The following is a 24,741-nucleotide window of genomic DNA, read 5'->3' as shown; positions in this document are numbered from 1 at the left end:
TTCCACCTCCAATTTGGTATCCGTCTTCTCCTCGTTCCCTCCACCTCAGACACATATATCCTCTTGGTCAATCTTTCCTCACTCATTCTCTCCATGTGCCCAAACCATTTCAAAACTCCCTCTTCTGCTCTCTCAACCACGCTCTTTTTATTTCCACACATATCTCTCACCCTTACGTTACTCACTCGATCAAAACCACCTCACACCACACATTGTCCTCAAACATCTCATTTCCAGCACATCCATCCTCCTGCGCACAACTCTATCCATAGCCCACGCCTCGCAACCATACAACACCGTTGGAACCACTATTCCTTCAAACATAGCCATTTTTGCTTTCCGAGATAATGTTCTCGACTTCCACACATTCTTCAAGGCCCCCAGAATTTTCGCCCCCTCCCCCACCCTATGGTCCACTTCCGCTTCCATGGTTCCATCCGCTGCCAGATCCACTCCCAGATATCTAAAACACTTCACTTCCTCCAGTTTTTCTCCATTCAAATTCACCTCCCAGTTGACTTGACCCTCAACCCTACTGTACCTAATAACCTTGCTCTTATTCACATTTACTCTTAACTTTCTTCTTCCACACACTTTACCAAACTCAGTCACCAGCTTCTGCAGTTTCTCACATGAATCAGCCACCAGCGCTGTATCATCAGCGAACAACAACTGACTCACTTCCCAAGCTCTCTCATCCCCAACAGACTTCATACTTGCCCCTCTTTCCAAAACTCTTGCATTTACCTCCCTAACAACCCCATCCATAAACAAATTAAACAACCATGGAGACATCACACACCCCTGCCGCAAACCTACATTCACTGAGAACCAATCACTTTCCTCTCTTCCTACACGTACACATGCCTCACATCCTCGATAAAAACTTTTCACTGCTTCTAACAACTTGCCTCCCACACCATATATTCTTAATACCTTCCACAGAGCATCTCTATCAACTCTATCATATGCCTTCTCCAGATCCATAAATGCTACATACAAATCCATTTGCTTTTCTAAGTATTTCTCACATACATTCTTCAAAGCAAACACCTGATCCACACATCCTCTATCACTTCTGAAACCACACTGCTCTTCCCCAATCTGATGCTCTGTACATGCCTTCACCCTCTCAATCAATACCCTCCCATATAATTTACCAGGAATACTCAACAAACTTATACCTCTGTAATTTGAGCACTCACTCTTATCCCCTCTGCCTTTTTACAATGGCACTATGCACGCATTTCGCCAATCCTCAGGCACCTCACCATGAGTCATACATACATTAAATAACCTTACCAACCAGTCAACAATACAGTCACCCCCTTTTTTAATAAATTCCACTGCAATACCATCCAAACCTGCTGCCTTGCCGGCTTTCATCTTCCGCAAAGCTTTCACTACCTCTTCTCTGTTTACCAAATCATTTTCCCTAACCCTCTCACTTTGCACACCACCTCGACCAAAACACCCTATATCTGCCACTCTATCATCAAACACATTCAACAAACCTTCAAAGTACTCACTCCATCTCCTTCTCACATCACCACTACTTGTTATCACCTCCCCATTTGCGCCCTTCACTGAAGTTCCCATTTGCTCCCTTGTCTTACGCACTTTATTTACCTCCTTCCAGAACATCTTTTTATTCTCCCTAAAATTTAATGATACTCTCTCACCCCAACTCTCATTTGCCCTTTTTTTTCACCTCTTGCACCTTTCTCTTGACCTCCTGTCTCTTTCTTTTATACATTTTATATATATATATATATATATATATATATATATATATATATATATATATATATATATATATATATATGAATATATAATCGGAGGAGTTCAGATTAATATATTCAACATATAATTTTTCTATACATTAAGCACTCTATGTTTCGCTTGGTCTTCGAGATTTACATGAAGTCTTCCTACTCTTAGAGATATATTCTTTATTTCTCAGTAAATGATCCTTGAGTAAAAATGTCTATAGTTAAGTGTATGTTTTTAAGAGCATTACGGATATGTGATCCCATAGGTCTGGTAGACGATTATAGCTATATAAGACGTATATGTAGGCAGTTTTGTTGTCTAAGTTGCTTGTGAAAAAGGCTTTTGTAGGTGCTAAGGAGACGTTTTATGTATCTAGTAACAGAAATGTGGAAAAGGATGATAAGTCTAAATGTTTTGTGTTACTCTACTTTCCTAACTTATCTGATTTGAGACACTTACTAATAAATAGTGCTTTTAATGTTGCCTTCTAGTAAAATAACACTATCAATAAGATCTTAATAAAGAGTATGCTGAATTATCCGAAAACTGGAAATGTTCACGCCATCCAATGTGAAGCATGTAAAGATATATCCATATACCATACCGGCAAAACTGTGACTGAGATATGCTATTGGCATAGTCATTCATTATGCAGGGATGACCACAAAAATGCGATCGCTAAACACTCATGAAAACAATCAACTCTTACACCTTAACAACCTAATCTCATTTTACCGCTCCTCTGATTATGTTACCCGTAACGTCACGGAATCTGTCTTAATAGCTAATACTAAGATGAGAACTTTAATTTGTCCCCAAGTAACGTTAAAGCCCATCCTATTATCAACCAAATCATTATGAAAGAATTATCAATAAACTATAACTTGAGTAAAATAGTTGCACTCATCTTATTACGCAGCTCAACCCCCCCCCCCCCCCACCCCACACACACACACACACACACACACACACATACTCACACACACATTTGTTTACCTTGTTGTAACAATACACGAATATAACCAAGAATCATATTCGATGCCCACTCGGTGTTGGCAGTAGACTTTAACCCAGAATAAGAAGACAAGAGGAACACTATCGCCAGCACCACCAGCAGCGTCGTCAGGATAGCCGCCCACACAAGGGGCGTGAGGGGCAGCAGGAAGCCCCACGGGTCCACCTCTGGCCGCCCTCGTCGAGCAAGGATCTTATTATCGTCTATTATGATGGTTCTCGTGAAGTCTAGAATCTCTGTACGGATACTAGTGATAGCGAATGGACCAAGACCAATATCTGCCTCCTATTGGAAACAAGAAACAAATATAATGACATTTCATGCTTTGGTAACGGTACTTATAGAAATATATTGATGGGTAAATTAATGGTATGAAGGATAGATCACAACAGAATTAGAGAGAGGTAACTCATAGCTGGTCAGGAGAGAAGTGTTAGGTTTTCCTCTATGAAAGACAATGTATTGTTAGTTACTAAGAGCAGGTAGTAGGAGCCCGCAACCAACAATTGTTGATTACTTTCAAATGTGAGGCGTGAGGCCCTGTATACATCTTCGACTTGCATGAGTTTTACTTTCCTAGACTAACCTTCCTGTCTAATATTCACACCATGCCGGTCCAGGAGGTATCCTTCAATATATCTCTCTGTCCAAAATACCAACCATGATGGTCCAGGAGCCATTCCTCAGCTTACATTCCGGCTCAACACCATCACCAACATACATGTTCAGGAGCCATTCCTTCAGCTTACCTTCCTGTCCAACATACCAACCATGCCGGTCCAGGAGCCATTCCTCAGCTTGCCTCCCCAGGACCCGTCAGCAGGCCGGGCATATTTGTACCTGGTGAGGAAGAGTTGTGGTTATATTGATATGTAATCGTATTGTGGGTAGGTTGTACGTCGCTAGAGATTGTAGTCAGTAATGGGTAGGTTGTACGTCGCTAGAGATTGTAGTCAGTAATGTACTCCTGATGACGGTGTGTCAGTCGTGCGAGCGTCTGCGGCTACAGGATAATGGTTCATATCATTTGCTGGGTGTAAGAAACAATGGGGTATGAGCAGCATATATATATATATATAAATATATATATATATATATATATATATATATATATATATATATATATATATATATATATATACATATATATATATATATATGTATATATATATATATATATATATATATATATATATATATATATATATATATATATATATATATATATATATATATATATATATATACATATATATATATGTGGATTTGTATGTATCATTTATGGATCTGGAAAAGGCATATGATAGAGTTGATAGATATGCTCTGTGGAAAATATTAAGAATATATGGTGTGGGTGGCAAGTTGTTAGAAGCAGTGAAAAGTTTTTATCGAGGATGTAAGGCATGTGTACGTGTAGGAAGAGAAGAAAGTGATTGGTTCTCAGTGAATGTAAGTTTGCGGCAGGGGAGTGTGATGTCTCCATGGTTGTTTAATTTGTTTATGGATTGGGTTGTTAGGGAGGTGAATGCAAGAGTTTTGGAAAGAGGGGCAAGTATGAAGTCTGTTGTGATGAGAGAGCTTGGGAAGTGAGTCAGTTGTTGTTCGCTGATGATACATCGCTGGTGTCTGATTCATGTGAGAAACTGCAGAAGCTGGTGACTGAGTTTGGTATAGTGTGTGAAAGAAGAAAGTTAAGAGTAAATGTGAATAAGAGCAAGGTTATTAGGTACAGTAGGGTTGAGGGTCAAGTCAATTGGGAGGTAAGTTTGAATGGAGAAAAACTGGAGGAAGTAAAGTGTTTTAGATATCTGTGAGTGGATCTGGCAGCGGATGGAACCATGGAAGCGGAAGTGAATCATAGGGTGGGGGAGGGGGCGAAAATCCTTGGAGCCTTGAAGAATGTTTGGAAGTCGAGAAAATTATCTCGGAAAGCAAAAATGGGTATGTTTGAAGGAATAGTGGTTCCAACAATGTTGTATGGTTGCGAGGCGTGGGCTATGGATAGAGTGGTGCGCAGGATGGTGGATGTGCTGGAAATGAGATGTTTGAGGACAATGTGTGGTGTGAGATGGTTTGATCGAGTAAGTAAGAGAGATCCTGGGAGCCTTGAAGAATGTTTGGAAGTCGAGAAAATTATCTCGGAAAGCAAAAATGGGTATGTTTGAAGGAATAGTGGTTCCAACAATGTTGTATGGTTGCGAGGCGTGGGCTATGGATAGAGTTGTGCGCAGGAGGGTGGATGTGCTGGAAATGAGATGTTTGAGGACAATGTGTGGTGTGAGATGGTTTGATCGAGTAAGTAAGAGAGATGTGTTGAAATAAAAAGAGCGTGGTTGAGAGAGCAGAAGAGGGTGTTTTGAAATGGTTTGGGCACATGGAGAGAATGAGTGAGGAAAGATTGACCAAGAGGATATATGTTTTTGAGGTGGAGGAACGAGGAGAAGTGGGAGACCAATTTGGAGGTGGAAAGATGGAGTGAAAACGATTTTGTGTGATCGGGGCCTGAACATGCAGGGAAGTTCAAAGGCGGGCAAGGAATAGAGTGAATTGGATCGATGTGGTATACCGGGGTTGACGTGCTGTCAGTGTATTGAATCAGGGCATGTGAAGCGCCTGGGGTAAACCATGGAAAGTTGTGTGGGGCCTGGATGTGGAAAGGGAGCTGTGGTTTCGGACATTATTGCGTGGCAGCTAGAGACTGAGTGTGAACGAATGGGGCCTTTGTTATCTTTTCCTAGTGCTACCTCGCACACATGAGGAGGGAGGGGGAAGGTATTCCATGTGTGGCAAGGTGGCGATGGGAGTGAATGGGGGCAGACAGTGTGAATTGTGTGCATGGGTATATATGTATGTGTCTGTGTATGTATACATATGTGTACAAGGAGATGTATAGGTATGTATGTTTGCGTGTGTGGATATGTGTGTGTATACATTGTGTATGGGGGTGGGTTGGGCCATTTCTTTCGTCTGTTTCCTTCCGCTACCTCGCAAACGCGGGAGAGAGCGACAAAGCAAAATATATATATATATATATATATATATATATATATATATATATACGTCTCCCACTCAATTGATACAGGAGGTCAAGAGAAAGGTGCAAGAGGTGAAAAAAAGGGCAAATGAGAGTTGGGGTGAGAGAGTATCATTAAATTTTAGGGAGAATAAAAAGATATTCAGGAAGGAGGTAAGTAAAGTGCGTAAGACAAGGGAGCAAATGGGAACTTCAGTGAAGGGCGCAAATGGGGAGGTGATAACAAGTAGTGGTGATGTGAGAAGGAGATGGAGTGAGTATTTTGAAGGTTTGTTGAATGTGTTTGATGATAGAGTGGCAGATATAGGGTGTTTTGGTCGAGGTGGTGTGCAAAGTGCGAGGGTTAGGGAAAATGAGTTGGTAAACAGAGAAGAGGTAGTAAAAGCTTTGCGGAAGATGAAAGCCGGCAAGGCAGCAGGTTTGGATGGTATTGCAGTGGAATTTATTAAAAAAGGGGGTGACTGTACTGTTGACTGGTTGGTAAGGTTATCTAATGTATGTATGACTCATGGTGAGGTGCCTGAGGATTGGCGGAATACGTGCATAGTGCCATTGTACAAAGCCAAAGGGGATAAGAGTGAGTGCTCAAATTACAGAGGTATAAGTTTGTTGAGTATTCCTGGCAAATTATATGGGAGGGTATTGATTGAGAGGGTGAAGGCATGTACAGAGCATCAGATTGGGGAAGAGCAGTGTAGTTTCAGAAGTGGTAGAGGATGTGTGGATCAGGTGTTTGCTTTGAAGAATGTATGTGAGAAATACTTAGAAAAGCAAATGGATTTGTATGTAGCATTTATGGATCTGGAGAAGGCATATGATAGAGTTGATAGAGATGCTCTGTGGAAGGTATTAAGAATATATGGTGTGGGAGGCAAGTTGTTAGAAGCAGTGAAAAGTTTTTATCGAGGATGTACGGCATCTGTACGTGTAGGAAGAGAGGAAAGTGATTGGTTCTCAGTGAATGTAGGTTTACGGCAGGGGTGTGTGATGTCTCCATGGTTGTTTAATTTGTTTATGGATGGGGTTGTTAAGGAGGTGAATGCAAGAGTTTTGGAAAGAGGGGCAAGTATGTAGTCTGTTGGGGATGAGAGAGCTTGGGAAGTGAGTCAGTTGTTGTTCGCTGATGATACAGCGCTGGTGGCTGATTCATGTGAGAAACTGCAGAAGCTGGTGACTGAGTTTGGTAAAGTGTGTGAAAGAAGAAAGTTAAGAGTAAATGTGAATAAGAGTAAGGTTATTAGGTACAGTAGGGTTGAGGGTGAATTCAATTGGGAGGTGAGTTTGAATGGAGAAAAACTGAAGGAAGTGAAGTGTTTTAGATATCTGGGAGTGGATCTGGCAGCGGATGGAACCATGGAAGCGGAAGTGGATCATAGGGTGGGGGATGGGGCGAAAATTCTGGGAGCCTTGAAGAATGTGTGGAAATCGAGAACATTATCTCGGAAAGCAAAAATGGGTATGTTTGAAGGAATAGTGGTTCCAACAATGTTGTATGGTTGCGAGGCGTGGACTATGGATAGAGTTGTGCGCAGGAGGATGGATGTGCTGGAAATGAGATGTTTGAGGACAATGTGCGGTGTGAGGTGGTTTGATCGAGTAAGTAACGTAAGGGTAAGAGAGATGTGTGGATATAGAAAGAGCGTGGTTGAGAGAGCAGAAGAGGGTGTTTGGAAATGGTTTGGTCACATGGAGAGAATGAGTGAGGAAAGATTGACCAAGAGGATATATGTGTCGGAGGTGGAGGGAACGAGGAGAAGAGGGAGACCAAATTGGAGGTGGAAAGATGGAGTGAAAAAGATTTTGTGTGATCGGGGCCTGAACATGCAGGAGGGTGAAAGGAGGGCAAGGAATAGAGTGAATTGGAGCGATGTGGTATACCGGGGTTGACGTGCTGTCAGTGGATTGAATCAAGGCATGTGAAGCGTCCGGGGTAAACCATGGAAAGCTGTGTAGGTATGTATATTTGTGTGTGTGGACGTGTGTATGTACATGTGTATGGGGGGGTTGGGCCATTTCTTTCGTCTGTTTCCTTGCGCTACCTCGCAAACGCGGGAGACAGCGACAAAGTATAAAAAAAAAAAAAAAAAAAAAAAAAAAAAAAATATAAATATATATTTATATATATATATATATATATATTTATTATATCTTTTTATATTGTTTTGTCGCTGTCTCCCACGTTTGCGAGGTAGCGCAAGGAAACAGACGAAAGAAATGGCCCAACCCAACCCCATACACATGTATATACACACACGTCCACACGCGCAAATATACATACCTATACATCTCAATATACACATATACATACACACACAGACACATACATATATACCCATGCACACAATTCACACTGTCTGCCTTTATTCATTCCCATCGCCACCTCACCACATATGGAATACCACCCCCGTCCCCTCTCATGTGTGCGGGGTAGCGCTAGGAAAAGACAACAAAGGCCTCATTAGTTCACACTCAGTCTCTTGCTGTCATGCAATAATGCCCGAAACCACAGCTCCCTTTCCACATCCAGGCCCCACACAGCTTTCCATGGTTTACCCCAGACGCTTCACATGCCCTGATTCAATCCACTGACAGCACTTCAACCTCGGTATACCATATCGATCCAATTCACTCTATTCCTTACCCGCCTTTCACCCTCCTGCATGTTCAGGCCCCGATCACTCAAAATCTTTTTCACTCCATCTTTCCACCTCCATTTTGGTCTCCCGCTTCTCCTCGGTCCCTCCTCCTCCGACACATATATCCTCTTGGTCAATCTTTCCTCACTCATTCTCTCCATGTGCCCAAACCATTTCAAAACACCCTCTTCTGCTCTCTCAACCACGCTCTTTTTATTTCCACACATCTCTCTTACCCTTATATTACTTACTCGATCAAACCACCTCACACCACAGATTGCCCTCAAACATCTCACTTCCAGCACATCCATCCTCCTGCGCACAACTCTATCCATAGCCCACGCCTCGCAACCATACAACATTGTTGGAACCACTATTCTTTCAAACATACGCATTTTTTGCCTTCCGAGATAATGCTCTCGACTTCCACACATTCTTCAAGGCTCCCAGCATTTTCGCCCCATCCCCCACCCTATGATTCACTTTCACTTCCATGGTTCCATCCGCTGCCAGATCCACTCCCACATATGTAAAACACTTTACTTCCTCCAGTTTTTCTCCATTCAAACTTACCTCCCAATTGACTTGACCCTCAACCCTGCTGAACCTAATAACCTTGCTCTTATTCACATTTACTCTTAATTTTCTTCTTTCACACACTTTACCAAACTCAGTCACCAGCTTTTGCAGTTTCTCACATGAATCAGCCACCAGCGCTGTATCATCAGCGAACAACAACTGACTCACTTCCCAAGCTCTCTCATCCACAACAGACTTCATTCTTGCCCCTCTTTCCAAAACTCTTGCATTCACCTCCCTAACAACCCCATCCATAAACAAATTAAACAAACATGGAGACATCACACACCCCTGCCGCAAACCTACATTCACTGAGAACCAATCGCTTTCCTCTCTTCCTACACGTATACATGCCTTACATCCTCGATAAAAACTTTTCCCTGCTTCTAAGAACTTGTCATCCACACCATATACTCTTAATACCTTCCACAGAGCATCTCTATCAACTCTATCATATGCCCTCTCCAGATCAATAAATTCTACATACAAATCCATTTGCTTTTCTAAGTATTTCTCACATACATTCTTCAAAGCAAACGCCTGATCCATACATCCTCTACCACTTCTGAAACCACACTGCTCCTCCCCAATCTGATGCTCTGTACATGCCTTCACCCACTCAATCAATACCCTCCCATATAATTTACCAGGAATACTCAACAAACTTATACCTCTCTAATTTGAGCACTCACTCTTATCCCCTTTGCCTTTGTACAATGGCAATATGCACGCATTCAGCCAATCCTCAGGCACCTCACCATGAGTCATACATGCATTAAGTAACCTTACCAACCAGTCAACAATACAGTCACCCCCTTTTTTAATAAATTCCAGTGCAATACCATCCAAACCTGCTGCCTTGCCGGCTTTCATCTTCCGCAAAGCTTTTACTACCTCTTCTCTCTTTACCAAATCATTTTCCCCAACCCTCTCACTTTGCACACCACCTCGACCAAGACATCCTATATCTACCACCCTATCATCGAACACATTCAACAAACCTTGAAAATACTCACTCCATCTCCTTCTCATATCACCACTACTTGTTATCACCTCCTCATTAGCGCCCTTCACTGAAGTTCCCATTTGCTCCCCTTGTCTTACGCACCTTATTTACCTCCTTCCAGAACATCTTTTTATTCTCCCTAAAATTTACTGATAGTCTCTCACCCCAACTCTCATTTGCCCTTTTTTTCACCTCTTGCACCTTTCTCTTGACCTCCTGTCTCTTTCTTTTATACTTCTCCCACTCAATTGCATTTTTTCCCTGCAAAAATCGTCCAAATGCCTCTCTCTTCTCTTTCACTAATACTCTTACTTCTTCATCCCACCACTCACTACCCTTTCTAAACAGCCCACCTCCCACTCTTCTCATGCCACAAGCATCTTTTGCGCAATCCATCACTGATTCCCTAAATACATCCCATTCCTCCCCCACTCCCCTTACTTCCATTGTTCTCACCTTTTTCCATTCTGTACACAGCGTCGCGTCGCCTCGCCGCAGTGTATCGAGACAGACTTCCCCAGAACTTTTTAAAGGGGAAGAAAGTGTTTATAGTTGTGTTACTGGAGTGATAGTTTTCATGCATGGTGTTTTGACAAGAAAATAGTGAAGTTGGAGAAAAATGTAGCTTAGACATTGAAGCTTATTGATTCAGTGGTGAAATTGATGAGAACTGCTATTGACGTTTGTGTGAATAAATTGTACATTTCCTTTTCCATAGCCAGAGGTTGAACCATTATGTGACGTTCATTTTTTCATTCATTTCAAGCTAAAAGTTTGTTTTCTAAAGTGTTTCTTACTTTTTTCATATGTATATATATGTATGTGTGTGTGTGTGTATGTGCGTTTGTGTGTGTATGTGTGTGTGTGTGTGTGTGTGTGTATATATATATATGTATATTATCCCTGGGGATAGGGGTGTAAGAATACTTCCCACGTATTCCTCGCGTGTCGTAGAAAGCGACTAGAGGGGACGGGAGCGGGGGGCCGGAAATCCTCCCCTCCTTGTATTAACTTTCTAAAATGGGAAACTATATATATATATATATATATATATATATATTATATATATATATATATATATATATATATATATATATATATATATATATATATATATATATATATATATATATATATATATTTATATATATATATGTAGATAAATATTTTTGTATGTATATATTATCCTATATATTATTATATACTATTAGTGTTATCATTGTTATTATTATTATTATTATCATTATTATTTTTATTATTATTATCATTATTATCATTATTATTATTATTATCATTATTATTATTGTTATTATTATTATTACACTCAACCCCAAAAACACATGTAATATAATACAGTCCTACAACAACGCAAACATAAACTTATACACTACAACATACTTCTCATTTTATTCCCCAGACGCCACATGCCATTAAATTGATCCTCTGACACGCACGTCAGCACCCAGGTAACACACATCGTCATTCACTCATGTCTCTTGCCCTCCTTTCACCCTCCTGCATGTTCAGGCCCCGATCACACAAAATCTTTTTCACTCCATCTTTCCACCTCCAATTTGGTCTCCCTATTCTCCTTGTTCCCTCCACCTCCGACACATATATCCTCTTGGTCAATCTTTCCTCACTCATCCTCTCCATGTGCCCAAACCACTTCAAAACACCCTCTTCTGCTCTCTCAACCACGCTCTTTTTATTTCCACACATCTCTCTTACCCTTACGTAACTCACTCGATCAAACCACCTCACACCACACATTGTCCTCAAACATCTCATTTCCAGCACATCCATCTTACATATTATTATTATTATTATTATTATTATTATTATTATTATTATTATTATTATTATTATTATTTTTATTATTATTATTGTTATTAATATTGTTGTCATTATTACTGTTATTATATTTATTATTATCATTATTATTATGATTATCATTATTATTGTTATTATTATCATCATTATATTTTGTAGCTGTTCCGCGTTAGCGAGTTAGCCCAAGAAAGCAGGGGAAAGAATGGCCAAACCCATCCACATACACATGTATATACATATACGCCCACAAAAGCACATGTACATACCTATAAAATTCAACGTACTCATATACATACATACATGCAAAGACATAAACTTATATACACATGTACATAATTCATACTTGCTGCCTTTATTCATTTCCGTCGCCACACTGCCATACATGAAATGACAGCCTCTCCCCCCGCACGCGCACGAGGTAGCACCAGCAAAAGGCAACAATGGCCACATTCGTTCACACTCAGTGTCTAGCTGTGCTGTGTAATGCTCCGAAACCACAGCTCCTTTTCCACATCTAGGCCCCACAAACCTTTTCACGGTTACCAAAGGTGCTTTACACGGCCTGGTTCAATCCACTGACAGCACGTCGACCCCGGTATACCACATCGTTCCAGTTCACTGCATTCCTTGCACGCCTTTCACCCTCCTGCATGTTCACGCCTCGATCAGTCAAAATCTTTTTCATTCCACCTTTCCACCTTCAATTTGGTCTCCCACTTTTCCTCGTTCCCTTCACCTCTGGGACATTGGGACATATATCCTCTTTGTCAGTGTTTCATCACTCATTCTCTCCACATGACCAAACCATTTCAAAATACCCTTTCCTGCTCTCTCAACTGCACCCTTTTTATTACCACACATCTCTCTTATGCTCTCATTACTTAAACAAACCACCTCACATCACATATTGTCCTCAAACATATCATTTCCAGCACATCCACCCTCCTCCGCACAAGTCCATCTAAAGCCCACGCTTTGAAACCATACAACATTGTCGGAACCACTATTCCTTCAAACATACCTATTTTTGCTTTCCGAGATAACGTGCTCTCCTTCCACACATTTTTCTACGCCTCCAGAACTTTCGCCCCCTCCCCCAGCCTATGACTTACTTCCGCTTCCATTGTTCCATCCGCTGCCAAATCCACTCACAGAGATATTGAAGAAGGAGTCACGCGGGAAATGCAATTCCTCCTCGAAGGCACAGATTGGGGTGTCTAAATGTGTGTGGATGTAACCAAGATGTGAAAAAAGGAGAGATAGGCTGTATATTTGAGGAAAGGAACCTGGATATTCTGGCTCTGAGTAAAATAAAGCTCAAGGGTAAAGGGGAAAGTTGGATTAGGAAAATTTTTGGGTTTAAAGTCAAGGGTTGGTGAGAGGACAATAGCAATGGAAGGAGTAACACTGTTCCTGAAACAGGAGTGGTGGGAATATACGATAGAAAGTAAATTCTAGATTGATGTGGACAAAACTGAAAGTTGATGGAGAGAGATGAATGATTATTGGTGCATATGCACCTGGGCATGAGAAGAAAGATCATGAGAGGCATATGTTTTGGGGGCAACTGAGTGAGAGTGTTACTATTTTTGATGCACGAGACCGGCGAGTAATGTGGCAGCTGAGGGAATGCTTTGTGTACATGGGGTGTTCAATGTTGTAAATGGAAATGGTGAAAAGGACTGGTGATTGGGAATACCCTATTTGAAAAAAGAGATATACTTAAAGATATGTATGTAAGAAGGAGAGATGGATTACGTGTTCATTGGTAGGCGCTTGAAAGAGAGACTTCTGGATGTTAATGTGCTGAGAGGAATGTCTGATCCTTATCCGGTGGAGGCAAACGTGAAGATTTTTAAAGGTTTTCAGAAAAGAAGGGAGAATGTTGGGGTGAAGAGAGTGGTGAGAATAAGTGAGTTTAGGAGGGAGACTTGTTTGAAGAAGTGCCAGGAGAGACTGATTACAGAATGGAAATAGGTGAGAGCAAGGAACGTTGGGGGAGTTGGGGAAGAATGGGATGTATTTGGGGAAGCAGTGATGGCTTGCCGAAAAGATGCTCATGACATTAGAAAGTGTGGTGAGTGACGGGATAAAGAAGGAAGATTATTAGTGAAAGAGAAGAGAGAGGCATTTGGACAATTTTTTCAGGGAAATAATGCAAATGACTGGGAGATGTATAAAGAAAGAGGAAGGAGGTTACGAGAAATGTGCAAGAGGTGAATAAGAGGGCAAATGTGAGTTGAGGTGAGAGAGCATCATTCAGTTTTAGGGAGAATAAAAAGATGCTTTGGAAGGAGGTAAATGAAGTGCTTAAGGAAGAAATGGGATCATCAGTGAAGCTGGCTAATGGAGAGGTGATAACAAGTAGTGGTGATGTGAGAAGAAGGAATGATTGTTTTGAAGGTCTGTTGAGTGTGTTTGATGATAAAATGGCAGATATAGGGTGTTTTGGTCGCGGTGGTGTGCAAAGTGAGAGGGTTAGTGAGAACGATTTGGTAAACAGAGAAGAGGTAGTAAAAGCTTTGCGGAACATGAAAGCCGGCAAGAAAGTGGGTCTGGATGGTATTGCAGTGGAATTTATTAAAAAATGGGGGTGTCTCTGCCGTTGATTGGTTGTTGAGGATATGCCATGTATGTATGACTCTTGGAGAGGTGCCTGAGGATTAGCGGAGTACATGCATAGTACCATTGTACAAAGGCAAAGGGTATAAAGATGAGTGTTCAAATTACAGAGATATATGTTTGTTGAGTACTTCTCAGAAATTGTATGGGAGAGCATTAATTGAGAGGGTGAGGGCAGGTACAGAACATGAGATTACGGGAGAGCAGTGTGGTTTCAGAAGTGGTAGAGGATGTGTGGACCAGATGTTTGCTTTGAAGCATGTATGTTAGAAATGTATGGTTTCAGAAGTGGTAGAGGATGTGTGGATTAGATGTTTCCTTTGAAGAATGTATGTTAGAATGCAAGTTAGTTGATAGACATGCTCTGTGAAAGGTTTTAAGATTATGTGGTGTGGGAGGCAAGTTCCTGGAAGCAGTGAAAAGTTTTTATCGAGGATGTAAGGCATATGTACGAGTACGAAGAGAGAAAAGTGATTGGTTCTCAATGAATGTCAGTTTGCGGCAGAGGTGAGTGATGTGTCCATGGTTGTTTAATTTGTTCGTGAATGGGGTTGTTAACGAGGTGAATGCAAGAGTTTTGGAGATAGGGGCAAGTATGGAGTCTCTCGTGGATGAGAGGGCTTTGGAGATGAACCAGTTGTTGTTCGCTGATTATACAGCGCTGGTGACTGATTCAGGTGAATAACTGCAGAAGCTGGTGACTGAATTCGGAAAAGTGTGTGAAAAAAGAAAGCTGAGAGTAAATATGAATGAGAGCAAGGTTATTCGGTACAATAGGGTTGACGACGAGTCAATTGGGAGGTAAGTTTTGAATGGAGAAAAACAGAGGGAAGTGAAGTGTTTTAGATATCTGGGAGCGTATTTGGCAGCGGATGGAACCATGGAAGCAGAAGTGAGTCATAGGTTGGGAGAAGAGGCGATAGTTCTGGGAACGTTGAAAAATCTATAGAAGTCGAGAACATTGTCTCGGAAAGCAAAAATGGGTATGTTTGGAGGAATAGTGGTTCCAACAATGTTATATGGTTGTAAACCGTGGACTATAGATACATGCCTATACATCTCATCGTATACATATATACACACCCACAGACATATATGTAAATACACATGTACATAATTCTGCCCTTATTCATCCCCGTCGCCATCCCGCCACACATGAAATGACAGCCACTTATCCCCGCATGTGCGCGAGGTAGCGCTAAGAGAAGAAAATAAAGGCCACTTTCGTTCACACTCAGTCTCTAGCTGTCATGTATAATGCACCGAAACCACGTCTCCCTTTCCATACCCCACAAAACTTTCCATGGTTTACCCCAGACGCTTCATTTACCCTGGTTCAATCCATTCACAGCACGTCGACCCTGGTATACCACATAGTTCCAATTCACTCTATTCCTTGCACACGTTTCATTCTCCTGCATGTTCAAGCTCTGATCACTCAAACTCTTTTTCGCTCCATATTTCCACCTCCAATTTGGTCTCCCACTTCTCGTTTCCTCCACCTTTGACACATATATCCTCTTTGACAGTCTTTCCTCACTCATTCTCTCCATGAGACCAAACCATTTCAAAACACCCTCTTCTGCTCTATCAACCACACTCTTTTTATAACCACACATCTCTCTTACCCTTTCATTACTTACTCGACCAAACCACCTCACACCATATATTGTCCTCACACACCTCATTTCCAGCACATCCATTCTCCTCCGCACAACTCTATCCATAGCCCACGCCTCGAACCATATAACATTGTTGGAACCACTATTCCTTCAAACAGATCCATTTTAGCTTTCCAAGATAACTTTCTCGACTTCCACACATTTTTCAACGCTCCCAGAACTTTCACCCATTCCCCCAACCCTATGATTCATGTCCGCTTCCATGGTTCCATCCGCTGCCAAATCCAATCCCATATATAGAAAACACTTTACTTCCTCCAGTTTTTCTCCATTCAAACTTACCTCCCAATTTACTTGTCCCTCAAACATACACTACCAAATAATCATGCTCCTATTCACATCTACTCTCAGCTTTCTTCTTTCACACACTTTACCAAACTCAGTCACCAGCTTCTGCAGTTTCTCACACGAAACAGCCACCAGCGCAGTATCATCAGCGAACTACAATTGACTCACTTCCCAAGCTCTCTCATCCACAACAGACTTCATACTTGCCCCTCTTTCCAAAACACTTGCATTCACCTCACTACTAACCCTTTCCATAAACAGATTAAACAACCATGGAGACATCACACATTCCTGCCGCAAACCTACATTCACTGAGAAACAATCACTTTCCTCTCTTCCTACACGTACACATGCTTTACATCCTCGATAAAAACTTATCACTGCTTCCAATAACTTGCCTCCCACACCATATATTCTTAATACCTTCCACAGAGCATCTCTATCAACTGTATCATATGCCTTCTCCAGATCCATAAATGCTACATACAAATCCATTTCCTTTTCTAAGTATTTCTTACACATATTCTTCAGAGCAAGCACCTAATCCACACATCCTCTACCACTTCAGAAACCACACTGCTCTTCCCCAGTCTGATTCTCTGTACATGCCTTCACCCTCTCCTCAATACCCTCCCATATAATTTCCCAGGAATACTCAGCAAACTTATACCTCTGTAATTTGAGCACTCACTTTTATCCCCTTTGCCTTTGAACAATGGCACTATGCAAGCATTCTGTCAATCCTCAGGCACCTCCCCATGAGTCATACATACATTAGATGATATTGCCAACCAATTAACAATATAGTCACCCCTTGCAATACCATCCACACCCGCTGCCTTGCTGGCTTGCAGCTTCCGCAAAGCTTTTACTACCTACTCTCTCTTTACCAAATCATTCCCCCTAACCCTCTCACTTTGCACACCACCTCGACCAAAACACCCTGTATCTGCCACCAGTCTATCATCAAACACATTCATCAAACCTTCAAAACACTCACTCCATCTCCTTCTCATATCCCTTCTACTATTTATCACCTCCCCATCAGCACCCTTCACTGATGTTCCCATTTGTTCCCATGTCCTACGCACTTTATTTACCTCCTTCCAAACCATCTTTTTATTTTCCCTAAAATTTAATGATACTCTCTCACACCAACTCTCATTTGCCCTCTTTTTCACATCTTGCACCGTTCTCTTGACCTCCTGCCTCTTTCTTTTATACATCTCCCACTCATTTGCATTATTTCCCTGCAAAAATCGTCCAAATGCTTCTCTCTTCCTTCACTAATAATCTTACTTTATCATCACACCACTCACTAACGTTTCTAATCTGCCCACCTCCCACGCTTCTCATGCTATAAGCATCTTTTGTGCAAGCCATCATTGTTTCCCTAAATACATTCCATTCCTACCCTACTCCCCTTACCTCCTTTGTTCTCACCTTTTTCCATTCTGTACTCAGGCTCTCCTGGTACTTCCTCAGACAGGTCTCCTTCATAAGCTCACTTACTCTGACCACTCTCTTCACCCCAACATTCTCTCTTCTTTTCTGAAAACCTCAACAAATCTTCATCTTCGCGTCCGCAGGATAAAGATCAGACATCCCTCTAGTTGCACCTCTCAGCACATTAACATCCAAAAGTCTCTCTTTCGCGCCCCTATCAATGAACACGTAATCCAATAACGCTCTCTCACCATCTCTACTACTTACATACGTATACTTATGGATATCTATCTTTCTAACCAGGTATTCTCAATCACCAGTCCTTTTTCAGCACATAAATCTACAAGCTCTTCACCATTTCCATTTACAACACTGAACATCCTATGTACACCAATGATTCCCTCAACTGCCATATTACTCACCTTTGCATTCAAATTACCCATCACTATAACCTAGTCTCGTGCATTAAAAATACTAAATCACTCACTCAGCTGATCCAAAAAAACTCTCCTCTCATGATCTTTCTTCTCACACCCAGGTGCATATGCACCAATAATCACCCATCTGTCTCCATCCACTTTCACATTTACCCATATCAATCTAGAGTTTACTTTCTTACGCTCTATCACATTCCCACCACTCCTGTTTCTGGAGTAGTGCTACTCCTTCTTTTGCTCTTGTCCTTTCACTAACCCCAGATTTTACTCTTAAGACATTCCCAAACCACTCTCCCCCTTTACCCTTGAGCTTCGTTTCATTCAAAGACAAATCACCCAGGTTCCTTTCCTCAAACATACTACCTATCTCTAACTTTTCCTCATCTTGGTTACATCCACACACATTTAGACACCCCAATCTTAGCCTTCGAGGAGGATGAGCACTCCACGAATGAAGCCTTCTTCTGTTTCCCTTTTTAGAGAGTAAAAATAGGAGGATGGGAGGATTTGTAGCCTCTGGTCTCGTTACCTTCAGTCGCCTTCTACGGCAAGTGAGTAATGAGTGGGAAGTATTCTTTTTTCCCTATCCCCAGGGACATATATATATATATATATATATATATATATATATATATATATATATATATATATATATATATATATATATCCCTGGGGATAGGGGATGAGAATACTCCCCACGTATTCCCTGCGTGTCGTAGAAGGCGACTAAAAGGGGAGGGAGCAGGAGACTGGAAATCCTCCCCTCTCGTTTTTTTTTTCTTTTTTTTTTAATTTTCCAAAAGAAGGAACAGAGGGGGGCCAGGTGAGGATATTCCACAAAGGCCCAGTCCTCTGTTCTTAATGCTACCTCGCTAATGCGGGAAATGGCGGATAGTTTAAAAGAAAGAAAAAATATATATATATATATATAAATATATATATATATATATATATATATATATATATAATATATATATATATATATATATATATATATATATATATATATAATATATATATATATATATATATATATATATATATATATATATATATATATATATATATATATATATATATATATATATATATATATATATATAGATATATATATATTATTTTATTTATAAATTTTGCTTTGTTGCTGCCTCCCGCGTTAGCGAGGTAGCGCAATGAAACAGACGAAAGAATGGCCCAACCCACCCATATACACATGCATATACATACACGTCCACACACGAAAATATACATACCTATGCATTTCAACGTACACATATATATATACGCACACACACAGACATATACATATATACACATGTACATAATTCATACTGTCTGCCTTTATTCATTCCCATCGCCACCTCGCCACAGCTAAAAATAACAGCTCTCCCCCCCATCATGTGTGCAAGGTAGAGCTAGGAAAAGACAACAAAGGCCACATTCGTTCACACTCAGTCTCTAGCTGTCATGTCATAATGCACCAAAACCACAACTCTCTTTCAATTTCCAGGCCCCACAGAACTTTCCATGGTTTACTCCAGACGCTTCAAAGTGCCCTGGTTCAATCCATTGACAGCACGTCGACCCCGGTATACAACATCGTTCCAGTTCACTCTATTCCTTGCACGCCTTTCACCCTCCATCTATATACACACACACACACACACACGCGCACACACACACACACACACACACACACACACACACACACACACACACACATATATATATATATATATATATATATATATATATATATATATATATATATATATATATATATATATATATATATATATATTTCATACTATTCGCCATTTCCCGCGTTAGCAAGATAGCGTTAACAACAGAGGACTGGACCTTTGAGGGAACATCCTCACCTGGCCCCCTTCTCTGTTCCTGCTTTTGGAAAATTAAAAAAAAAAACTGCGAGTGGAGGATTTTCAGACCCCCGCTCCCTTCCCTTTTAGCCGCCTTCTACGACACGCAGGGAATACGTGGGAAGTATTATTTCGCCCCTATCCCCAGGGAATATATATATATATTATATATATATATATATATATATATATATATATATATATATATATATATATATATATATATATATATATATATATATATATATATATATATATATATATATATATATATATATATATATATATATATATACATGTATATATATATGTATATACATATATATATATATATATATATATATATATATATATATATATATATATATATATATATATATATATATATATATATATATATATGTATATGTATATATATATATATTGATTGAGAGGGTGAAGGCATGTACAGAGCATCAGATTGGGGAAGAGCAGTGTGATTTCAGAAGTGGTAGAGGATGTGTGGATCAGGTGTTTGCTTTGAAGAATGTATGTGAGAAATACTTAGAAAAGCAAATGGATTTGTATGTAGCATTTATGGATCTGGAGAAGGCATATGATAGAGTTGGTAGAGATGCTCTGTGGAAGGTATTAAGAATATATGGTGTTGGAGGAAAATTGTTAGAAGCAGTGAAAAGTTTTTATCGAGGATGTAAGGCATGTGGACGTGTAGGAAGAGAGGAAAGTGATTGGTTCTCAGTGAATGTAGGTTTGCGGCAGGGGTGTGTGATGTCTCCATGGTTGTTTATGGATGGGGTTGTTAGGGAGGTAAATGCAAGAGTTTTCGAAAAAGGGGCAAGTATGAAGTCTGTTGGGGATGAGAGAGCTTGGGAAGTGAGTCAATTGTTGTTCGCTGATGATACAGCGCTGGTAGCTGATTCATGTGAGAAACTGCAGAAGCTGGTGACTGAGTTTGGAAAAGTGTGTGGAAGAAGAAAGTTAAGAGTAAATGTGAATAAGAGCAAGGTTATTAGGTACAGTAGGGTTGAGGGTCAAGTCAATTGGGAAGTGAGTTTGAATGGAGAAAAACTGGAGGAAGTGAAGTGTTTTAGATATCTGGGAGTGGATCTGGCAGCGGATGGAACCATGGAAGCGGAAGCGGATCATAGGGTGGGGGAGGGGGCGAAAATCCTGGGGGCCTTGAAGAATATGTGGAAGTCGAGAACATTATCTCGGAAATCAAAAATGGGTATGTTTGAAGGAATAGTGGTTCCAACAATGTTGTATGGTTGCGAGGCGTGGGCTATGGATAGAGTTGTGCGCAGGAGGATGGATGTGCTGGAAATGAGATGTTTGAGGACAATGTGTGGTGTGAGGTGGTTTGATCGAGTGAGCAACGTAAGGGTAAGAGAGATGTGTGGAAATAAAAAGAGCGTGGTTGAGAGAGCAGAAGAGGGTGTTTTGAAGTGGTTTGGGCATATGGAGAGGATGAGTGAGGAAAGATTGACCAAGAGGATATATGTGTCGGAGGTGGAGGGAACAAGGAGAAGAGGGAGACCAAATTGGAGGTGGAAAGATGGAGTGAAAAAGATTTTGTGTGATCGGGGCCTGAACATGCAGGAGGGTGAAAGGAGGCAAGGAATAGAGTGAATTGGAGCGATGTGGTATACCGGGGTTGACTTGCTGTCAGTGGATTGAATCAAGGCATTGAAGCGTCTGGGGTAAACCTGGAAAGCTGTGTAGGTATGTATATTTGCGTGTGTGGGCGTATGTATATACATGTGTATGGGGGGGGTTGGGCCATTTCTTTCGTCTGTTTCCTTGCGCTTACCTCGCAAACGCGGGAGACAGCGACAAAGTATAATAAAAAAAAAAAAAAAAAAATATATATATTGAAGGTCTGGGTAACCATGGAAAACTGTGTAGGTAATGTATATTTTGCGTGTGGGGGGACGTATGTATATACATGTGTATGGGGGTGGGTTGGGCCATTTCTTCGTCTGTTTCCTTGCGCTACCTCGCAAACGCGGGGGACAGCGACAAAGAAAAAAAAAAAAAAAAAAAAAAATATATATATATATATATTATTTTTATATTTTATTTTTATATATATATAATATTTTATATTATTTTTTATAATATATTATTTAATTTTTATTAAATTTTTTATTTTTTTTATTTTTTTATATTTATTTTATATTTTATATTTTACCCTTTTTGAGGTCCCCCGGGGGAAATTTTTGGGAAAACCCCCGAAAAGTTCCAAGCCCCCTTTCGTGTAAAAAACAATCATCAGGGGGGGACACAAGAGAAAATAACAATCAGTTGTTTAAATTTAGAAGAAAACAAGCTAGGCGCCTTTTGGTAAACAGGTGATTTTCCAAAAAATTTAAACAAAGCGTTAAAATTTTTGGGCATTTTACAAATTTTTATCAACAAATAAAAGTTATCAAATTTGTAAAAACCAAAAAAACTAATTTTTAAGATTAAAATTTCTTTGTGTTTTTTGATAGAAGATTCAATGATATCTCTTTTGGAAATTAGAGTTAGAGTTAAAAAATGAGATGGGTTACTCCAGCCCAATAAAATGTCAAAATTTTTAAATGATTAAAAAAAAGGATTTGTTTCTTGTCCCGTTTTTAAACCCCTTTTTTATGTTGCTTAAGTCTAACAAAAAGGGTTTCCATACCGTTGACCCAAAAAAAAATTTATCATTTTTCCAAAGGGAATTTTTAGATGAAACCCAAGAAAATTTTCTGGTAAATTTCCCTGATTAAGATATTCTTTATAGTATTATTGTTGTAAAGGCAAATTTACATTAAAGGTTTTTTAAGGGCCCAAACATGGGAAAAGCAAAGTGTATTTTTTAATAAAAGGGAAAACAAAAAGATTCTTGGTTTTTAAAATGGGAGGTTTTGGGGTTTTCCAACTCTAAAAAATTTTTTCTTTTTTTAACTTAGGGAAATTTATCAATGAAAACCGGGGAAACTTTAATTTTTAGATCAAATGGGGAATTTTATCTTTTTCAAAAATTTAATAAAACAATTAAACCTGGACTCCCAAATACGTAATCCCCTTGGGGAACATAGATTGAAAGGGTGATATTAAAAACTTCTTCATGTTGAGTTGAGAAATAATGGATAATAAGTTTACATTGGTGGGTTTTTTCTTTATTTAAAAAAATTTAAACTTTTTTTCCTTTGGTTTTTTGGGATAATGCAATTTTTTAAAAATGGTAACATAAAAATTTTCATTTTTTTTACATTTAAAAAATTTGGGGGGGAAAGGTCAAAATTTGTTAATTTGGGGGAGAAATATTTGTAAATTTTCATTTTGTTGCCCAAACCAAAGAAATCTTTTTACTTTCAAAAACCAAATTTTGCTTAAAAGGAAAGGGATACCCCTTTGTAATTTTGTTTAAAAAAAATTCCATTTTAAGATTTTTAGTACAGGTAAAAGGGGGTTTTTCCCCTTTCCAAAAAAAAATTTTTGGGGATAATAATCTAAATTAAATTAAAATTCCACAGTCTTTTTTTAACCCCCAATTTATCATTTTCAAAAAATTAGACTTTAAAAAGGTAAAATGAATATCTTAAAGACATAAATTTTAAAATTTTTCAAAAAGGTCATAAATTGGAACATTAGTGAAAAGTGGGGAAAACATAAAAGCTAACTATTTTTGAAATCAAAATTAATTTTTGATATTGTTTAGTTTGGAATAATTTTACATTGTTCATGATATTTGAATTTGTTCCCTTTCCACTTTTAAAAGGGGTTAATTTTGGAAAAAATAACCATTTTTATTTTAAATTTTTATGTGTGGAGGCCCAATGAAAATCCTATAGGTCTTGCTGGGAAAATTTTTTTTATGTGTTTTTTTAAAAAAGCTAAATTTTGAAACGTCGGTTTTTTGTTTTGGGGCAATCACTTTGTAACCCAAAAAAAAACGTCCCGCTTTGTCTCTTCGATGCATATCAAAATGATTTTTATATTTTTTCCCCCTTGTGTTTCCCCCGATGATGTGATTTTTAAACGGGAAAATGCCTTGGAAAATTTTTTTTTTTTTTAAAAAATGGGCAGAAAAAGGGGGGGCCCCCTGGGATATTCCTCAAGGTCCAGGGCCCCTGTCCTTAAAGACCTCCCCTATCGCGGGAAAAAGGGAAATTTGTAAGAAATGAAAAAAAAAGACTTTTGGATGTTAATGTGCTGGGGTGCAAATGGAGGGATTTCTGATCATTATTTGTGGGGTAAAGGTGAAGATTTGTTGGGTTTTTCCCGTAAAAAAAAGTGAAATGTTGGGGTGAAGAGGGTTTGGGGAAGTAAGTGAGTTTGGGGGGGACTTGTGTGAGGAAGTACCAAAGGAGAAAATGAGTACAGAAAGGAAAAAAAATTTTTGAAAAATGGGAAATAAGGGGGGAAATGGGGGCCCAAAAGGGCCCCCTTAAATTTTGGGGAAACGTTATGGAAATTTCGCAAAAGATGCTTGTTTGGGATGAGAAGAGTGGGAGGGGGTTGATTTTGAAAAGGGGAG

The 24,741-nt window shown here is 39.6% G+C and overlaps 1 protein-coding gene across 1 annotated transcript in view; it reads right to left on the bottom strand.

The window, feature by feature from the left end:
• Positions 1 to 24,741, bottom strand: part of LOC139753934 (probable glutamate receptor) — a 469,637-nt gene that overhangs the window by 360,677 nt on the left and 84,219 nt on the right. The window contains 1 exon segment of the mRNA XM_071670893.1: positions 3,538 to 3,628. Coding sequence (XP_071526994.1) covers positions 3,538 to 3,628 — 91 coding nt within the window.

Source organism: Panulirus ornatus, chromosome 16, assembly GCF_036320965.1.
Source record: "Panulirus ornatus isolate Po-2019 chromosome 16, ASM3632096v1, whole genome shotgun sequence".
In the NCBI taxonomy this organism is placed as follows: Eukaryota; Metazoa; Arthropoda; class Malacostraca; order Decapoda; family Palinuridae; genus Panulirus; species Panulirus ornatus.
Note: the sequence above shows the minus strand (reverse complement) of the source record. Positions and strands in the feature narration are given on the sequence as shown.